Source organism: Syngnathus scovelli, chromosome 13 (genome assembly GCF_024217435.2).
Source record: "Syngnathus scovelli strain Florida chromosome 13, RoL_Ssco_1.2, whole genome shotgun sequence".
NCBI lineage: Eukaryota > Metazoa > Chordata > Actinopteri > Syngnathiformes > Syngnathidae > Syngnathus > Syngnathus scovelli.
Window position 1 is genome coordinate 15,286,931 of NC_090859.1, and position 18,918 is coordinate 15,305,848.

The window sequence follows — 18,918 nt, forward strand, 5'->3', positions numbered from 1 at the left end:
GGTCGCCTGGATGGCAAGAGAAGCACGAAGTCAAGGTTTCCATTTCCATCACATTTGACGTCACCTTGAGTGTAACGGACATAACGCCCGCCTCATCGAACGTCACTTCCGTACACACAAGATGGCGGCGTCCTCGTGGACGGCGCGCGGCCGGAAGATTTGCGGGTAAGTGTATTTTGGGGTCTTCTCCATGCTTCGAAAAGCTTGCAAGAGGCAGCAGAACATGATTGACAGCCGACGCACCGAATGACGCCACCGTGTTCACGCGTCGTCCATTGAACTTTCACTCTGTCGTTGTCGAAGACGTCGTTTCGGTCTGCGCCTGTCATTGTCACGTGAGCGGGTCATCGCTGGCCGTGTGATATGTGATGTGATGTGATGTGATGGATCACAATTTGTGCCGCTGAACGAAACGAGTGAGGCTGAAGATTAAAAGGATCGTGGACAAAGGGTCATCCGGCTGTATACATTTGGCCGGCCATAAATGCAACGAAGTTTGTTGCGACGTCCAAAGCTGATGTGGCGTACATTTGACTTGTGAGCTAGCTTCAAGATCACGTTCAGAAGTAGCACTGCATCATGGCTATGGGCAACCTTTCCGTCTTGCAACACACTGGATGGTGTTGCCTCCCCATTCATGGCCCGGCTACATGTAGTCAGTCCTTGCTTTATTTCCATCCATTTCCCTCGGCAGTTCGCTAACAGAATCGAACAATATTACAAGCGATTGTTCAAGCTAGTTCAAAACACACACACACACACACACACACAGAGCAGGCACCAAACACCAGTCGCACAACATGGACCCAACGCGCAAATCACGCAGTTTGTCTTTTGAGAATCCCATAGACGGACGGATGCGATCCATCAATGGCCCTCGAATGGGGCGTCGCGACGCTAACGCTAAGGTGTATGTTTCAGATTCAGTCTTGTGAGCGGCAGCCAGCGACGCTTCTTCAACTCTGGTAAGTTGAAGGAACCCCAAGCGTTGAAAGGAGGCGGGCCAATCATCTGTCTCCTTTCGGTCAGGTCGCGGCTCCCTGTTGCGTTACCGGCCCCTCCCCGTCCTGGTGGCGACTGGCGGTGCTTACTACGGTTACCAGCAATACAAAAGGCGGGACCGAGCGGATGGAGCCCCGCCTGCACTGGCCACGCCCACTCAGGTGAGAAATTGCTGTCGGGTGGGCTGGCTGGAGCCTCAGAAGGAGGCGGGGAAGTGGCCCCCCCACGAGTATTTGAAAAGGCCAGTGAACGCTCGCTGCGCTCGAGTGGCCGACGACCCGCACGGTGAACCTGGCTCCCCCGCACGGTGAACCTGGCTCCCCCGCACGGTGAACCTGGCTCCCCCCCACGGTGAACCTGGCTCCGCCTTCCTCCCGGCTGGCGTCGCTGGCAGATTGCCTTCCCCTGCTACTTTATGCCTATCACGTGCGGGCCTCACTCGCTCGCCCGCCCGCTCACCCACCCACCCACTCACTCACTCATTGGAGCGCTCCCCGTTTAGCCGCTGTGACCAGGCGCGCGTCCTGTCCCGCAGGTGTCCCTCTATCGCTCCTTCCCCACCCGCCTTCTGTCTCGAGCGTGGGGTCGCGTCAACGGGGTGGAGCTCCCGACGTGGCTCCGCAAACCCGTCTACTCGCTCTACATCTGGACCTTTGGAGTCAACATGCAGGTCAGAAGACGCAGCCAGCCGCAAATAGCTCCTTGTCACGTTGAGTTGATGCCGCGGACGCTCGCACGTGCCGGGAAGCTGCGGAGCGTTACGTGCCTTAGCCGTCTCATTTGCGGCCTTAGTGCGGACCCTGGTGTCGTCCAATAGGAAGCGGCGGTCGAGGACCTGCGCCACTACCGCAATCTGGGAGAGTTCTTCCGGCGCCGTCTGAAGGCGTCGGCACGGCCACTTTGCTCCGCCTCCTGCCTGGTGAGACTTCCTTCCGCTACGAGCTCCTCCTCCTCCTGCGGCGGCGGCGCAATTCGAAAGAACGAACCGAGATGGAAATGATTCAATTTTTTTGACCGTTGTCGTGCGATCGATGTCAGGTGTCTCCGGCCGACGGCAGGATCGTTCACTTGGGTCGCGTGTCCAGTTCGGAGGTGGAGCAAGTGAAGGGGGTCACGTACAGTCTGGAAGACTTCTTGGGGCCGCAAGATGGCCGAGACAAAGGTGAGCCGGGCGACACCCGCGTCGGATAGCCTCGAAACGGATAAGTCAAGTGACTGCGGTGGTGACTCTTGTTAGTGAGGCTGAAAGTGTGATGGAAGGCACGTGTGTGTGTGTGTGTGTGTGTGTGTGCGCGTGCGTGCGTGCATGTGGAAGTGACCGCCTCGAAATGACCCTCGTTGCCATTCCTTTCTTTCCCAGTGACTGCGGCTCTCTCCGCCAGCCTGAGCACGCGTGCAGAGGCGGCGTCCTTCCGGGACGGCCTCCTGACCAGTCCCGACAACGACCTGTTCCACGTTGTGGTGTACCTGGCCCCCGGCGACTATCATTGCTTCCACTCACCAGCTGACTGGACGGTGGCGCTCAGGCGACACTTCACAGGTCACTTCCTGCTCCCTCCCTCCCTCCCTCCCTCCCGCTTGCGTGTGTGTCAAGGTTGCAAAGTTTGTCAGGCACGGAGTGTGACGTTTGCGGCATAAATGGAGTGAACTTGTGTGCTCAGGTTCGCTGCTGTCGGTGAGTCCGGGCGTGGCGGGCCGCGTGAAGGCGCTGTTCTGCCTCAACGAGCGCGTGGCTCTGAGCGGCCGATGGCGCCACGGCTTCTTCTCCTTCACGGCCGTGGGCGCCACCAACGTGGGCTCCATCCGCATCTACTTTGACCGAGTGGGTGGTCGCCCAAGGCGCATATGGAAGCCGCCGGCGACGAAAATGCGCGGCTAAGGCGTGGCGTGGCGCGCCGTGTCCTGTTTGTGGCGCTTTCAGGAGCTGCGGACAAACGCGCCCGGCGACACCAAGGGCCATTTCCACGACCTGCGTTACGGGGAGGAGCCGGCCAAAGGGGGCGTGGCCCTGCAGCGGGGGGAGGCGGTGGGCGAGTTCAACTTGGGCTCCACCGTGGTGGTCCTCTTCGAAGCCCCGAAAGCTTTTACCTTCAGCGTCCAGCCGGGACAAAGAGTCAGGGTGGGCGAGGGCCTGGGCAGCCTTTGATCGGCCAACCGGCTGGCTTCGGCGTCACAACTTTGGCCGGGAAATATCAAGGCGTGAGGTCGGTCCCCTCACGCCTTGCGGTTGCTCTGTTGTCGGAAATGATGGCGTCCAAGTCCTTGTTCGGATTATTTTGGGAAGTTAAGAAAGCCTTAAAGTGATTTAAGGCCTGCCCCCAAAAGACTTTTTTTCAATCGTGAGCTGCGGTGGGCTTGACGTGGACGGACGGGCCACCCTGGGCATCTTGCTTGCATTTCTCGCCACCCTGCTACGGACAAAGCGCGAGTGCATGAGTGCCGGAATGCACGCCCTGCTTGTTTGCAATTAAAAAAAAAAAAAAAAATTCTCTCGCATGATGGATTATAATGAATGTCGGTTATTAGTGCTTTTGGCAGAAACCGCCGCCGCCGTAGGTCACTTGTCACGGTGGGCCGCAGTCGTCGCGATGCTTTCGACACCTCTCATTCAATTGATTTATTTGAAATTGTAAGTCCGGCCGTTCGCTGTCAATGTCCAAGCCCGTCGGGGCTTGGAATTCAAGTCAAGTTAGCGTGCGATAAGATCAGGTCCATTTGAACTGTCTCAATGATGGTATGACCCCCCGGCCCTTGTTTTAGCCCCGTCCCACGCGGCAGCAGCAGCACAGCCAATAGGAAAGCGGCTTGCAGCAGTCGCCGTGGCGACGAAAGCGTGGCTGGGCGAGGCCCCCGTGCGACCACGCCTCGGCGCCGACTGCGTCCTTCCCCGCCCAAGTGGTCTTCCCGGCGGCCGCCGTCCCCTCGCCGCTGGACGACGCCTCGGCGACGCAAGGGGCAGAATGGCCGTGCGTCTTGAGGGCCAGGAAGCAGGTCAAGTCCAGGTCCAGTGCGGCGGCTCCTCCCCGGGGACGGGGCGTGTTCTGGCGACACTGAGGACACGGGATCCATACCTGACCGAGACCAAATGGGAGGCCAGGTAGTCCTAAACATCGTAACGAACGAACCCCGAGCACCTGCCGCCGACAGGAGTCACTCACCTGCTCGTTGATGACGGCGTCCAGTCGCTTCACGCACGCCTGGCAGAAGGTGTGGCCGCAGTGCAGTCGCCGCGGCAACCGCGCCGCCAGGTCATAGCGCCCGAAACACACGATGCACCGCAGGGCTGCCTCCGCCGCCGGGCTGCCGCCGCCCGCCTCTTGGGCTTCGCTGGACATGTTGATGATCTAAACGCAGACGTGCGGCGAGATTCTGACGGCGTGTCGTGTGATCTCGCCAGCACGCACGCAGTTGCCAGATGGCAAGAGGTGCCGCGGCGCTGAGTGCAGGTCCACCAGAAGCCCGAAAACAAACATACCTGATGATGTCACATGCTAGCCGTTTTGGACTGGGAGCTCGTTTCCGCTACGGCCACCACTGCGGCGGGATCCTGCTCATTCGCTCGCCTTCACGCCGCTCGGATGAAATATTCAAGGCGTTTCTTTGCGTCGGCCGCCGCTTCTCAGGTTGCGCTCGTGGTTGCCGAGCAACAGGGGCTGATCATTTTCTTAATGATCCCAATTGCATTTGTCGGTAGACGCATCCGATCTTGAAGCGGGCTTTTTTTCCAACGCGTGTCCATTTGGATGAATAAGGTCAACTGAAATTGGGCTTGCCTGTAAGACGAACTTGACGAGCCCATTGTGACATCCTTGAACGGTGGCGAGGAACGCTGATGCGCGCGCGGTGCAGATGCTTCCGTTTGGCAGAACGACCTTCACGACATCATCATCGATTCACGAAACAAATACGTAGCTCGTTCGTTCTATCAAATAACTTCTTTGACACTTGCAGCAATACAAAGATGAATTACAAACCGATCACTGGAAGCATTTGGACTTTTCGTCTCGTACTTGGCCAAGTGGACAAAATGTCACCCCCAATTAACTTTTTGCTTAGAAAACCAAAAGGTCATTGTTTGCTTGATGTTTGAAAGTTACGTGTACTTGGAAGTGATTTGTCGAATGTATTCATTATGCTCTGTGTAAAGAAACGATTGTAAGATCAAGAAAACAATTTGGAGGTCGTATCATCCAATAAGCTCATCCAGCCAGTTAATCAGTCAAGTCCTGATAAAAACACTGAAAACATTCCAAAATCAATATTTGAATGGTGAAAGAACACCAACTGACACGTTCAGTCTTTCATTTTCATTGCATTCACGGGAGGGAGGGAGGGAGGCCTGTCTGTTGTCTGCTGCGAGTGCCCAGCAGCTAGCTGTTAGCGGCTAGCAGGAAGCAACTAGTCGTTTGTGGCGAGCTGTTAGCGTGTAGTCATTTGCAGCTAGCTACTAGCAGGTCACCCTAACAAAGCTGCGGCCGTTTCACATCTCTTCAGTCGACGACATTTTCCATCCACGGGGCCAATCAGTCGCGGCGCAGTGACATCACTTCCTCCTCCTGCAGCGGTAGCAGCAGGCACAGCGCCCGCCGCCGCCGCCGCCGTCCTCGTCCGCTTCCTTCACCAAATACGCCGGCGGGGCCACGTAGGGGTTGAGGTCGTTTCCGTTGAGCGCCGCCGGGTTGGCGATCACCGTGGCGCCGTCGGTCGACGTGCGCAGATGGGCGCGGGGGATGGTCACTTGACCGTACGGGTTGTCCAGCGACACGCGAATGTTGGACGCCATGGCGCCGCCGGCGAGCTGACGGCCCATCAGACAAGAGACGAGAAATGTCACAAATGAGTTGAACAAACACCGCGCAAATTGGGATGGAAACCCAAATGGGTTGGTTGCGTGAAGGAGAGAAAAGAAAAAAAGGCCATCGTCTTGCCGGACTCGGCAGCTGCTCCTCGATGCTATCCCCCGTGCATGGGGCCGATGCGGCCGTTGTTGATTTGAATTGTCTGCCAATTGTTTTTTATGCTTTGGTTCTGGCACAAACAAAAGTTGACCATTACGCCACAAAAAGGATTACAAATTGGAATAAGGATGGCTCTGAGTTTGTTTGGGAGAGAGCGATTGCTGAGATTTGTCACCAAATCTTGTTCAAATTGGGCATTTTATTGCCCTTGTTCAGAAAGTCGCTGGCTGAGATTCCAACGGCGTCCCGCAATGGTGCGGGAGCCTTGGCCGAGGGTCAGGGCTTTGCGGCCTCCCGCTCACCCGCAACGAGGATGCCATTGGCGGAACCGCAAACAAGACGCAACGGGAGTCCGATTTGAAGGAGAAAAGTGCGACTTGCCTGTTGAAGCTGACGAGTCTTCAGGACAAAAGTTGAGCTGTGGCAAAAGACAATGGAAAGCTCTCACCCTCTCTCTCTCTCTCTCTCTCTCTGATTCTCTCTCTCTCGGTCTCGAAGCTCGCTCGCTCGCTCGCTCGACCGACCGCCCAGACCTGTTCAACCGGACGACACGCCCTCCTCGGAGTGCACGAACATCCCCTTTTGCGTAACAGGTGGAATGTTGACAATATGAGTGGCGCGGCGAGCTACGGAATTAAGCCAGGGAAGGCTTACCCACGGTGGCATTTTCACTTTCATGTGAGCTCGACTCACCCGCTAGTCAATAAGCTTTGCTCTGATCGGCCGGCTGTTCTCCTCAATCGGAAACCGCTTTGCTCTCGCCGTTAGGCGGCAAGTGGGCCGTGGCAAAATTCAGCGGGCCGACTCCAAGGCCCGCTGAATTTTGCACGCCCGCCCGTCCATCCGTCCGTCCGTCCACGAAACACAGGTCCCCAAACGCTTTTGTCGTGTTTCTCCCCAAATAAATTTGAAGCCGTCGGCAGCGGCTGGAGCTTTGCTCAGGCGCATGGTCGCCGCTTGAGCTTTGCTGAGTCCGCTGGGCAACGGCCAAGGGGACGTGCGCACGCCTTCAGCGTTGAGTCGGACGCCTTGCAATTTCCTCGTCTGTTGTCGTCCAACGAGAAGGAAAGCTTTCAATTGGATTCTGTTATGGCAACCTGCACAGATGTTTCGCTCCCCTTTCTTTGGCTTACGCCTAAAACAGTGGGCAAAACAACAACATTTTGATGGCATGGGACTTGCATGTGTTTTTCCACATCAGCAGAAGCATCTTGAGTGACACCACTTTAGAATGTTCAGTCGCATTTATTTCCAATGATGCCGAGACAGCTTTTCTTTTTTCTTCCAGCAGCAGAATACTAGAATTAAAAGTGACTTTTCTAGGGCTAGGAAATGATCACTTTGCCACGTCTGCAGTGACGTATGCGTGGAGGCAGTCTTGTATATCGTATTTCAGTTGGTTTGTCAATGTTTTTTGTGTCTGCTGTTGGCTATAGATTGCGTCTACGAGCATCGATTAGGAGGATTGACAAAAAACAACAACTCATCAACCCGTGGATTTGGAAGAGGAGGGGGGGAAAAAAAAGCAAAATGGCTTCTTGGGATCGTGTTTCCGTTTCCGGCGGAAGCTCCTCCTTGCTAGCCTTAGCTGTTAGCTCCGTGGAGGACGGCATCGGGAGAAAGTGGAAAACGGAAGAGAAAAGCTGCTCAAAGTGCGAGATGAGCGCGGACGGGGACCGCAGAGGACCGCGGTGACCGGACACCGAGTGTGTCGCCCTAACCCAATTGCCGCTTTCCGGGTGCGTTGGCGCCGCAGGCAGGAGAGCCACAAGACGCGCGCGGTCGGTCCCACCCGGGGACTCGGCTCACTCCTTCCGCAAGCACTTCTCCTTAAGTTTGCCAGCAGCCGGCGCTTCGGTGTTGTCGGTGGGGATCGGGCTGGGGCTGGGGCTGGGGCTCGGGCTGGGGCTGGGGCTCCGGCTGGGGCTCGGGCTGGGGCTCCGGGTGCTATAGACGCAGCAGTAGCTTGGGAGTTGGTCCAGGGGCGAGCAGCCATTGTGATGTGCTTTACTTTGCTGTTGCTGGTTTTTAAGATTCGTATGACCGCGACGGAGTGTTTAGCACTTAACACGTTAATGTCACGTTGACATATTGGAAGAATGAAAGTTGTGTGAAATGAAAAAACAAGCGCCCAGAAGGTTAAGTCAGCGTTGTTGTCCCCCCCCTTCCCTTCCCCTTCCCCTTTCTCCCCTTTCTTTTATTTTGGGGGTCTCTCCTCAGTGGATCATGCAAACTTTCCCCCGACGACTTTGCCGTTACGCCGCCTGACACATGATGGGCTTCGGTCGGGATCTAAGGAATTCCCATGAGGGATTACTCAAACTGCAGGATTGGGAATTAAAGGTATGTCGGCCTTTTACACTCTCTCCTCCTCCTCCTCCTCCTTCTTGCAAGCAGGAATTCGGGCCGCCGCGGACAATAATTGCAAAAGAAGTCTGAGCAAAATGTACCTGCAAACTGGCATGGGACTGTCTCAAGGATTTGAGTTGTGCGCTCTCAAATTCAGAGTATTCAGACAATTTGACCTAGGGCCTGACTGATTCTTTTGGCTGATTTCTTTTTTTTTTTTCTTCATTAATAAGTGACACCATAAGAGAAAGCGAATGTCTCGTCCGCTCTTTGCCGGTGCAGTATGCAAAGTCTTTTATCCATTGCCAATTCTCCAATTCATTGACCGACTTTTCTTTTGTGGCGCCGAATTTCGGAATCGCCGTCGTGAGTTTGGAAACGGTCGGTCGCGCCGAAAATAGTTGAGCTGCTAATGAACGGATTATTTGGAAGGCAACGTCACTCACGCGAGCTGACGCCCGTCGTCAATGTCTTCAGCTGCTGGAGACGGTCAAGCGTTTCATGACCCTGCGCGTGAAGAGCGACAAGGAGTACGCCGCCCTGCTGCTCAGCTTGACGCAGCAGGTGGAGAAACAGGAAGCGGCCGACTACGTCAGCACCGTCAGCAAGGTGAGCGGCGAGGCGGACGCCGACCTTCGGTCACCGCCGACGCCGCCCGTCGGTCACCGCCGCGCCCGTCTCGTGTCAGTCGTGGTCGCAGGTGGTGCGTCAGACGGAGGCGCTGGGTCGCGTCATGCGGGGCCACGCCGACGACCTGAACTCGGGTCCGCTGCACCGCCTCGCCACGCTCATCAGAGACAAGCAGCAGGTGAAGAAGAGCTACCAGAGTCTTCATCAGCAGCTGGAGAGCCACAAGCACAAGGTCTGCCGCAAATCTTTTTGCCGCTCACAAGTTTTGGGGCTTGCCATTTCATGTCTTGATTTTTGTGCCCTTTTCCGTCGTCATTTTTGCTGCATTTCAAAATAGCGCTTTCCTCTCGTCCACGACACCGAGCGACCTTCTCTGTTTATCCTTTTAAATCTTGCGCTCGTACAAAACTTGTCATCAAAGCCAATGAAGCCGCTGTGGAAAGCGGCCAAAATAAATGTTAAAAAAAGAATAAAAAAGCAACGTCACTCTCTGCCAGGTGACCAGGAGCGACCTGGACAAGCTCAAGTCGACGTATCGCCAGCTGAGCCGCGACGCCAACAGCGCCAAGGACAAGTATCGGGAAGCTCTCACCAAAGGTTTGCCCTGGCGCCGCCGGCCGAAAAGTTGACTCGGCCGCCCCGAAAGGTCTCTTCAGATTTCTTTGGGCAGGCCGCGAGGCGGAGCGCGCTCACGAGCGCTACGACAAAGCCACGGCCAAGCTCCACAACCTGCACAACCAGTACGTGGTGGCCGTGTGCGGGGCGCGCGCCGCGCAGGAAGACCATCGCCGGCGCGCGGCGCCCGCGCTCCTCGACGCCCTCCAGAGGATGCAGGAGGACATGACGCTGGCGCTGTGAGTAACGCCCGCAAAGCGTGTGGCCCATCAAAGGCGGGAACATTTGGGGCAAGTGCTCGGTGGGTCGGTCGGTCAGTGGGTCGGTCGGTCAGTGGGTCGGTCAGTGGGTCAGTCGGCTTGCTTGCTTGCTTTTTTTTGCTTGGCCTTGCATTCCTCTCCGTTGGCAAGGGGAATTGCCAGAAGGCCCCGGTGGGAAAGGATAGGATAGCTGAGCGGCGGGCGGTTGGGCGGGTGCTCACCACCCGTGCCAAACGTGTGTGCAGGAAGAACATTCTGGAAGAGTACTGCGAGATCAGCAGTCTGCTGACTGACGAGGTAGTCAAAGTCCATCGTGAGATTTCTGCGGCGGTGCAGCAGATTGACCCGCTGGCCGAGTACCAGCACTTCATCGAGGCATACAGGTGGCCCTGGCGGGTGGATTCGCCTTTTGCGCTTCCCGACAGCAGCGCCGCTGACCTGTGCGCGGGCCTGCCTGCCTGCCTGCCTGCCTGCCTGCCTGTGCGCGCAGGTCTCCCGAGAGCCCCGAGGCCAGCGTGGAGTTCGACGCGTCGCTGCTGGACGAGGCGGACCACCTGTCGGCCGACGAGATCCTCTGGAACACGCTGACGGCCGACGGTCTTCGGGCCATGTGAGCGGCCGGATCCTTCCGGTTGCTTCGGTCTTCAGCAGTTTCAGTGCTCCCAAATAGAAAATCATTCCTAATTTGCGCGTTGCCTCGTGCACAGGTTGTCGTCTGCCACGGAGGAGTTGGCGCTGACTCAGCAGAATCTGAGGACCAAAGAGGCCCTGGCGGACGACCTGGACGCCAAGATCAGCAGTGGCCAGCAGAACGCCGACAGGAAGTCCGAGTCAGTGTCTGCGGCATGCTTGTTTGTTTGTCTGTCTGTCTGTGTGTGTGTGTGTCTGATTTACGTGTCTGTGTGTCTGTCCTCAGCTGCGTGCTCCTCCTCAGTCAGAAGCTGTCCCTCCTGGAGCTGCGCCAAAGCGTCCAATCGCTGCGCAGCTCCGAAGCCCGCCTCTCCTCCCAGAAGGCCTTGCTGGACGCCACGATGGCGGACGCCCCGCCGCCGCCGCCTCCTCCTCCGCCGCCGGCTCCGCCCTACGAGGACGACAGCCGCTCGCTGGGCTCGGCCGTAAGGGCGCTTTTCCCCGATGGGAGAGCGAGCGAGAGAGCCCGCTTTGCCTCATGCCTTGCTTTGTCTTTGCTCCTTCCAGGATAGAGGCAAGGAGAAGAGCTCTCGCTTGGACACGCTGCGTCACTCGCTGGCCGGAATGATCCGCTCGCCAAAAGCCATGTTGGCCTCCTCGTCCTCGGTGAGACCCCCTCCAAAACGTTGCCGTCCAAGTCCACGTCCCAAAATCCCACACTTGGCCAACAATCACGCAGTCTTCCATGTCAAAATGGATCATGGACCCTCCCCCATTTTTCGATCCATACTGGTCTTCAGAAAAGGGCCCTTTTCCATGAGTTTGATTTTTTTTTTTTTTTTTTTTTTTTTTTTCTTTCTTCAAGTGGCCAAATTCTCATCTGCTTTTCCAAATGACGCGTTCCCTTTTGTCAGCATTTCTTCGACGTCGTCCCGTCGTCGGAGCGCCCCCTGGCGGAGCAGGAGTGGTACCACGGCGCCATCCCCCGCACAGAGGCCCAAGAGCTGCTTCGGCAGCAGGGTGACTTCCTGGTGAGGGAGAGCCACGGAAAACCGGGAGAGTACGTCCTGTCCGTTTTCTCGGACGACCAGCGGCGACACTTCATCATCCAGTTTGCCGACGTACGTGTGTGTGCGTGCGCGCGCCCGCCCGCCGTCGGAACCGATGCGCGCTCGCCCTAACCCCGCTTTGACGCTGGCCGTCTTTCTCGTTGCCTAGAGTCAGTACCGCTTCGAGGGGACGGGCTTCGCCACTATCCCGCAGCTCATCGAGCACCACTTTTCCACCAAGCAGCTCATCACCAAAAAGTCCGGCGTGGTGCTCCTCAACCCCGTCGTCAAGGTACCTGCCCGCCTGCAAGCGACTCCATGATGTCGCCCAGGTGTGTCACCCGCGTGTGTATTCTCTCTGACCTGCGCAGGACAAAAAGTGGATCCTCAACCACGAGGACGTGGCGCTGGGCGAGCTGTTGGGCAAGGTGAGCGCGACATGGATGAAGAACAGATGTGCAAAAGCGTAATAAAGTAAAAAATCAACAGCCACCGCCTTGGTTTCATCACATTGATGCAAGTTGCAATGGCGGGTGGGCCAGCACCAGAGAGCTCGGGCCGGAGATGAACCCGTCTTGATCGTCCTGCAGGGCAACTTCGGCGAGGTGTTCAAGGGGACGTTGCTGCGAGATAAAACGCCTGTGGCAGTCAAAACCTGCAAAGAAGACTTGCCTCCGGAACTCAAGATCCGCTTCCTGTCAGAGGCCAGGTGGGCCCCCCGCATCCATCTTGACGGCGGCGGGCCTTTCCACGGCCAGCTTCCGTTTGATAACCCCTCCTGTGTTCAGGATCCTGAAACAGTACGACCACCCCAACATCGTCAAGCTGATCGGCGTGTGCACTCAGAGGCAGCCCATCTACATCGTGATGGAGCTGGTTCCAGGTAGGTAGGCGCGCCATCCCCCCCTCCCTCCGTCCGTCTGTCCGTGCCTCTCCGTCCTTTGTGAGCCCGGCTCTCGACCGCCTCGTCAGGCGGCGACTTCCTGTCCTTCCTCAGGAAGAAAAAGGACGAGCTGAAGACCAAGCAGCTGCTGCGTTTGGCCGTGGACGCGGCGGCGGGCATGGCCTACTTGGAGAGTAAGAACTGCATCCACAGGTGAGTGGCGGCGATCACCGCGCCCCCTGCTGGCACTCGCTCACGCTGTGCTATGCTATGCTGTGCTGTGCTGTGCTGTGCTGTGCCTGCGCCCTGCCAGGGACCTGGCGGCCAGGAACTGCCTGGTGGGCGAAGGCACTTTGCTGAAGATCAGCGATTTCGGGATGAGTCGCCAGGAAGACGACGGCGTTTACTCGTCGTCCGGACTCAAGCAGATTCCCATTAAGTGGACCGCGCCGGAGGCGCTCAACTACGGTGAGGAAGCATTCATTCTCAGCGTCAGTGGTGAGCACTGGAAAGGCGGCTGGCTGTCTGGCTGGTTGACTGGCTGGCTGGCTGGCTGGCTGGCTGGCTGGCTGGCTGGCTGGCTGGCTGGCTAATCCCCACCGGCTTCCGACTCTTGGCGTCTTCGACAAAGGTTGACGAGCCCCGATCGCGAGCGGAAGAACCTTTGGTTAAAAACGTCGAGCGAAGCCATTGGGCCTTTTTTTTTTTTTTCTTTTCTTTTTTCAAAACTGACTTCCTAGCTTGATGACAAGCAATGCGAGTGGCGAGTGAAGGGCGGCCCTTTGACCCGCAGGTCGTTACACCTCCGAAAGCGACGTGTGGAGTTACGGCATCCTGCTGTGGGAAACCTTCAGTCTGGGGGTGTGCCCTTACCCGGGGATGACCAATCAGCAGGCCCGTGAGCAGGTGGAGAAAGGTGAGCATTGTCTCCCGCTCCAATACGCCCGCCCGCTGACGCTGCAGTCGCTAGGTTACCGGATGGCGTGTCCTCAGCGGTGCCCAGACGACGTGTACAAGGTGATGCAGCGCTGTTGGCAGTACAGCCCGGAAGAACGACCCAAGTTCGCCGAACTGCAGCGAGACCTGGCCGCCATCAAGAAGAAATGATGGGGCCTCCTTATTTGGTGCTGGTGGTCTCTTTTTTTTTTTTTTTTTTTTTTTGCGCGCGTGCCATTTGAACACTAAAAATGTTCGACGTGGACATCTGCTACCAAATGGCGATAGCGCCAGCTGCCGTGACTCCCGTCAGCAAACGGGAATAAAACAGGAAACGTGCGCGCTTTCGTCAATAATTACAAGAAAATAAAATCAATTAGAATGTTATTTTCACATGAAACTAATTGATTTCATTTCTAACCCTGTAACCATAGCAACCACACTAATCTCTTTATATCCAGTATATATATATATATATATGTGTACATTCATGCTTTACTTTTTATTTGTATTTATTCTTTTTGTTTCTCTGCAAATCTTAAAAAACTTCGAAAAGACAATCAGTAACCATGTTATTTATTGATCTTTTATTACCGCTGCCGCCTTTCTCTACATACTGGTCGCGTTGCTCGTCCCACTGACTAATGAAAGCAATTGCTGCAATTAGGATGAAAATCAAACATTTGCGCGTCGATCGCAGTGCTTGTAGTTCAGTTACGGAAGCGGCTCCCAAAAAACAAGGGCTTGAAAAAGCAAAATCCATCCAATTCCGGCCTTACCGACGTCGACTAATTGCAACATGTTTGCGCATAAATCCAGCGAATTTATGAAAATTGTAAACTTCCAAAGAGGGTGGGCAGGGTGGTGGCTTTGGGGTGCGGTTTGTAGCCAATTCGCTCGTTGATAAGCTCCGCCCTCGACGCCGCGGTACAGGTGGGCGGGGTTTCTCCCCCAATGATGTCACTGCTGCCCACAGAGTCCCCGCCCACTCCAGCTCCCGACTCCACCTCTTCTCGTTGCCGTTTCCGTGCCTGCAGGAAAGGAACGCAACAACCAGGGACTCCAAATCTGCTATTTTTCGTTGCCCAACCAGAGTGAGTCGGATGGGAAATGGAAAAATGACCTCGAGCTCTTTCTTGATGCTCTCAAACTCGTCCGTGTCATCGATCTTCAGCTCCAGACGAGTTGGTTTTCTCCTCAACATCTTTTCGTAAGCTGGTGAAAATGACAGTCCAAATCAACACCCACGAGCTTGACTCAATCCCAATGGTCATCTTCAATCATTCAAAATGTGCAAACGTATGTTTACCTTGCTTGACGTGCTGTGTACGCACAGTAGATTCAAAGTCAAGTCATCATCAACAAAAAGCCCAAGTTTACAATGGAAGTTTAGAAGGCTTAATAAGTTTCTGTCTTACGTTACGTCTGTGCATCTTACTCTTGCTTGACAGCTGATGTGTACGCACGTAAGCACGTAAGCACGTAAGTACGTATGTATTCGATGCTTGTCAGCCAAACATGGGAATCGGGGGTGTTTGCTGCAATTTATAGGTCACTTCTTTAAGTACGCCATTACTTGAGTAACCCAAAGAAGTCCACAGAGTTGAAGAGCTTCGCAAGTGGTTGACACTAGCACTTTGCCCATGCTGACTGACGCATTTCCCAACGTTTGGCGTGAATGCGAAAAGGGTGGGTGGCTGGTTGGGTGGCTGCTGGTGATTTCTTCCGCCTTTGACGCAACAAGTAGGCAAAAATGTACCTGCCAATTGATTCCAAGTTGCGTTGTGTCCTCGCCGAAATGAGTTTTGTAGTCTTTTGTTGTTACGAGTTAGCGGTTTGAAATGTTGGCGTTCTTCGTTGCTGTTGCAGCGCCAACAGGAAGCGCAACCTCTTCCTCTTCTTCTCCTCTTCTTCTTCTTCTTCTTCTTCTTCTTCTTCCTCTGAATTTGGACACAGCCCATCTCATCGACGACAAGTGTAACCTCTGAACTCAAAAGGATGTGACGTATTATTTTACATCCGGGCCATCTCCCATCCAAATTGCGCCTCATCGCTTTTGTACAAATGTGAGTTTCCTGACTTTTTAATAGATATGGTCGCGATTGGCTTCCATTACTCTAGCGGCTACAAAGTCAAAGGAAGGTCAGATGTTGTCATGTGAAAGTTCAGCGCTACTTTGAGGCTCGAAGTGGCTAATGCTAACGCTGGCCGCGAACAGTAGCGGGGCACGTTCGTTTGATAGGCTCGCTCTTCATTGTTGTCGTCGTTTTCAAATGCTGGTGAAAATGTATTCTTCTTGTCATTGTTTTTCTACAACGATTATGCACCAGTGAATCCTCGGTTTACCGAGACTCGTTTGTGGTAGGTAGCTTGTGTATTCTGGTCATACTTTTAGTATTCCTTAATGTCTCATCGTGTCACGTTCCTTCTTGACATGCGAAGATACTTCCTGTTGTGGCCGCTCACTCATTCTGTGATTGTAAACTGTTAGCCGTTGGCACAGCTTTGCGTGCATGACAGTAATCCGTTATTCTCGTGTGAAGCATTCCTCCGAGATGTCAGACGACGAGGACTTGGCCCCTGCCCCGAAGAAAGGTCGCGTGTTCTACGGAAGCCTGGAAGAAAAAGAGCGTGAGCGTCTGAACGCGGAGCTCGCCGGCGCTTTGACGACTGGATCCGATGGCGTCAAGGCAGGAATCGAAGCGGGAAACATCAACATCTCGTCTTGTGGGTGACGCCGTTTGAAGCCGGCCGCTGCACGGCCCTAACCTTAAGCCGCTGCACGGCGCCCGCTGCCCGACCCGCGTCCCGCTGCCTGACCCGCGTCCCCCTTTGCTTTGCAGCCGAGACGCTGGAGCTGGAGGAGCACGTCAACGAGAGGCAACAGGAAGCGCTGGCCGAATTTGAGAGAAGGCGGCGAGCGCGGCAGATCACCGTATCCACCGACGACACCGAGGTCAAGGCGGGGCTGCGAGCGCTCGGAGAGCCCATCACCTTGTTTGGGGAGGGGCCGGCGGATCGGCGGGAGAGGTTAGCCGTGTCCCTCAACTGTCCGCTTTCACTTCCATCCCCTGTCTCATCCCTCTGTCTTGTCCACCGTTCAGGCTGCGTGGCATTTTGTCCGTGGTGGGTCCAGATGCGCTGAAGAAGTCCAGAAGAGACGAAGAGCGAGCCAAGCGATCCCAGGCGGAGGTTAGCAATCGGCACGTGCGCACACGCGTACGAAGAGGCAAAGCGCCCATGTTTTTGTTTTGCCTTCTCGACAGTGCCATCAGACGTGGTACCACGAAGGCCCGGCTTCTCTCAAGGACGCCCGCCTCTGGTTGGCTCGTTACTCTCTGCCCAGGTGAGTGGCCGACGACTCGGTCAAAGTTGACGTGCAAATACGAGAAGCGCGTGTGCCGGCTGGCAGGTCGATGAAACGTCTGGAGGTGGCACGGGGCCAAAAGGAAATTTGCGAGGCAACCAAAACCATCCGCCAGCAGGAGCTGAACAAGAGCCTGAGAGTGAGCGCCGATTGGCATCAGCGGCGGGCGGGCGGCCGGGCGGGCGGGCGCTTGTTCTTGATGTGTCGCTCCTCCTCAGAACTTGAACAACTTCTGCAGTCAGATCGGCGACGATCGGCCAATCAGCTTCTGCCACTTCAGTCCCGACTCCAAAATGCTGGCCACCGCCTCCTGGTGATGTACTCGCCGCGCGCAGAAGCTGGCGGGAAAGCAGCTAATGCTACGCTAACGCGACACTTGCCCGACAGGAGCGGCTTGTGCAAGCTGTGGTCTGTCCCCGACTGCAACCTGATTCGCACGCTGCGAGGTGGGCCTCCGGGGAACGCCGTCGCTCGCTCGAGCGCGCTTTGTGGCTTCTTGTTCAAGACTCCGCCCCTTTCTGTCAGCAGGTCACAACACCAACGTGGGCGCGGTGGTCTTCCGCCCGCAGGCCGGCGTGTCTCTCGACCCATCGGACGTCAGTTTGGCCTCGTGCGCGGCGGACGGCTCCGTGAAGCTGTGGAACCTGCTCAGGTAAACGAGAGGGGGCGGAGTCGAGGAGAAAACAAAGTCAAAGCTAACGGCGGCCTTTCCTGTGCGCCGGTCGTAGCGACGAGCCGGTGGTGAGCATCGACGACCACGGCGAGCGGGTTGCCCGCGTGTGTTGGCATCCGTCCGGAAGGTTCTTGGGATCCACGTGGTAAATTGCCACCGCCGCCGCGCATGCTCAAAAGCGTGCCGCTGACCGACGAATGGGACAAAATGTGTTTGTTGTTTTTTTTTCTTTCTTCTAATCAAGCTTTCGGTCAAGTTAGAGAAAGGCCAAACAAACGATCATGGTGACTGCGTTCACCGTCTGCTCGTTTTATGATGGCGCTCTCGCTCTCTCTCTCTCTCGCCGCTGTGCAGCTACGATCACTCGTGGCGTCTTTGGGACATGGAGGTGCAGGAGGAGATCCTGCACCAGGAAGGCCACAGCAAAGGCGTTCACGACCTTCATTTCCATCCCGACGGTTCGCTGGCGGCTACCGGGTAAGCGCCGCGAGCCTCGCCGCCGCCACCACGTTGGACGGAGGCAAGCGCTCGGAGCCAGCGCGCCCAACGCCGTCTTTGGGACGAGGCGACGGCACACGTCTGAACGGGCCTCGTCTTCCGCGGCAGGGGCCTGGATGCCTTCGGCAGAGTGTGGGACCTCCGCACAGGACGCTGCGTGGTCTTCCTGGAAGGACACCTTAAGGAGATCTACAGCGTGCACTTTTCCCCCAACGGGTCAGCCAATCAGACCACAATCAGCCAATTTTTGTTTCTACTGTCAGAATGCCAAACAAGTGACCTCCCCCCTCTCACTCAGCTACCACCTGGCCACAGGAAGTGGAGACAACACCTGCAAGGTTTGGGAGCTGAGGAACAGGAAGTGTCTCTACACAATCCCCGCCCACCATAACCTTTTGTCGGGTGTCCGATTCCAGCGTAAGTGCCGCCGCTCCGTTTCTGCTCAATCTCGCTACCATGAAGCCACTTGACTATTGGATTGCCTTTTCTCAACCTGTGCGTGCGTGCGTGCATGTACGCCTGCAGCCACGGACGGCCAATTCCTGTTGACGTGCGCGTACGACAACGTGGCGAAGGTTTGGAGTCACCCCGGCTGGATGCCGCTCAAGACGCTCGCCGGCCATGAGGGCAAGGTAGACCTTTGCTCTTCTCCGTCCAATCCCAAAGTAGCCACGAGCACGTCTGGGATTCAGCACTCCCTTACTATCTTAGCAAACCCCCAAAAATGAGACGAGCGATAACGCCACATTTTTTGGTTTGGCTCAGGTGATGGGTGTGGACGTTTCTCCCGACGGCAAACTCATCGCCACGTGCTCCTACGACAGAACCTTTAAACTTTGGATGTCAGAGTGACTCAGTTGCTTGTTTGCCTTGTTCTGCTTCTTTACGCAATAAAATCATCTTTTTTTCAAGCCATCAGTGGCGACTTGAGTTGCTGTTCACATACTTTGAATGTAGACCGGTTTTTGTTTTTGGGCGAAAGCACTTCAACTGAACAATCTGTATGGTTGAAGACAGTGTTGCCTTCCGATCCAAGTGAGCCTCCATCTGGCTCGAAATGGTCCCGCC

General features: G+C 55.8%; 5 protein-coding genes across 9 annotated transcripts; 3 read left to right on the forward strand and 2 right to left on the reverse strand.

Annotated features, from left to right (window-relative positions):
* The first annotated feature begins 38 nt into the window (after positions 1-38).
* pisd (phosphatidylserine decarboxylase) lies at positions 39-3,511 on the forward strand. Its single transcript, XM_049737584.2, has 9 exons — positions 39-165; positions 922-965; positions 1,030-1,163; positions 1,538-1,672; positions 1,820-1,921; positions 2,041-2,164; positions 2,363-2,542; positions 2,664-2,824; positions 2,924-3,511. The coding sequence occupies exons 1-9, from the start codon at positions 122-124 to the stop codon at positions 3,146-3,148; spliced, it is 1,149 nt and encodes a 382-aa protein (XP_049593541.1). The 5' UTR covers positions 39-121; the 3' UTR covers positions 3,149-3,511.
* Positions 3,512-3,604: 93 nt separating this feature from the next.
* On the reverse strand, positions 3,605-4,763 carry rnf224 (ring finger protein 224). The gene is made up of 3 exons (XM_049737633.2): positions 4,478-4,763; positions 4,161-4,346; positions 3,605-4,073 (listed from the first exon to the last, which is right to left on the reverse strand). The coding sequence occupies exons 2-3, from the start codon at positions 4,335-4,337 to the stop codon at positions 3,759-3,761; spliced, it is 492 nt and encodes a 163-aa protein (XP_049593590.1). The 5' UTR covers positions 4,338-4,346; positions 4,478-4,763; the 3' UTR covers positions 3,605-3,758.
* Positions 4,764-7,516: 2,753 nt separating this feature from the next.
* fer (fer (fps/fes related) tyrosine kinase) lies at positions 7,517-13,699 on the forward strand. Its single transcript, XM_049737527.2, has 20 exons — positions 7,517-7,699; positions 8,181-8,303; positions 8,787-8,918; positions 8,998-9,171; positions 9,437-9,536; positions 9,610-9,793; positions 10,060-10,197; positions 10,305-10,424; positions 10,522-10,644; positions 10,731-10,929; positions 11,012-11,110; positions 11,359-11,565; positions 11,663-11,785; positions 11,865-11,921; positions 12,084-12,202; positions 12,282-12,376; positions 12,466-12,589; positions 12,690-12,844; positions 13,170-13,292; positions 13,347-13,699. Exons 2-20 carry the CDS (start codon positions 8,232-8,234, stop codon positions 13,481-13,483), a joined length of 2,481 nt encoding a protein of 826 aa, XP_049593484.1. The 5' UTR covers positions 7,517-7,699; positions 8,181-8,231; the 3' UTR covers positions 13,484-13,699.
* A 172-nt stretch (positions 13,700-13,871) lies between these two features.
* cdc26 (cell division cycle 26 homolog) lies at positions 13,872-15,234 on the reverse strand. Of its 3 annotated transcripts, XM_068652726.1 has the most exons (4): positions 15,072-15,216; positions 14,622-14,634; positions 14,436-14,527; positions 13,872-14,343 (listed from the first exon to the last, which is right to left on the reverse strand). In XM_068652726.1, exons 3-4 carry the CDS (start codon positions 14,514-14,516, stop codon positions 14,137-14,139), a joined length of 288 nt encoding a protein of 95 aa, XP_068508827.1. In that variant the 5' UTR covers positions 14,517-14,527; positions 14,622-14,634; positions 15,072-15,216; the 3' UTR covers positions 13,872-14,136. The 3 variants fall into 3 exon arrangements, with proteins under 3 accessions (XP_068508827.1, XP_049593579.1, XP_049593580.1); XM_049737622.2 differs by lacking the exon at positions 14,622-14,634 and having other exon boundaries at positions 15,072-15,234; XM_049737623.1 differs by lacking the exon at positions 14,622-14,634 and having other exon boundaries at positions 15,076-15,219.
* A 7-nt stretch (positions 15,235-15,241) lies between these two features.
* Positions 15,242-18,765, forward strand: prpf4 (pre-mRNA splicing tri-snRNP complex factor PRPF4). 3 transcript variants are annotated; one of them, XM_049737558.2, is made up of 16 exons: positions 15,294-15,378; positions 15,643-15,673; positions 15,856-16,039; positions 16,156-16,342; positions 16,417-16,504; positions 16,579-16,658; positions 16,725-16,818; positions 16,898-16,992; positions 17,067-17,125; positions 17,205-17,331; positions 17,408-17,497; positions 17,707-17,829; positions 17,959-18,066; positions 18,149-18,267; positions 18,376-18,482; positions 18,616-18,765. In XM_049737558.2, exons 3-16 carry the CDS (start codon positions 15,868-15,870, stop codon positions 18,700-18,702), a joined length of 1,536 nt encoding a protein of 511 aa, XP_049593515.1. In that variant the 5' UTR covers positions 15,294-15,378; positions 15,643-15,673; positions 15,856-15,867; the 3' UTR covers positions 18,703-18,765. The 3 variants fall into 3 exon arrangements, with proteins under 3 accessions (XP_049593514.1, XP_049593517.1, XP_049593515.1); XM_049737557.2 differs by lacking the exon at positions 15,643-15,673 and having other exon boundaries at positions 15,242-15,378; XM_049737560.2 differs by lacking the exon at positions 15,643-15,673 and having other exon boundaries at positions 15,242-15,378; positions 17,208-17,331.
* The last annotated feature ends 153 nt before the right edge of the window (positions 18,766-18,918 follow it).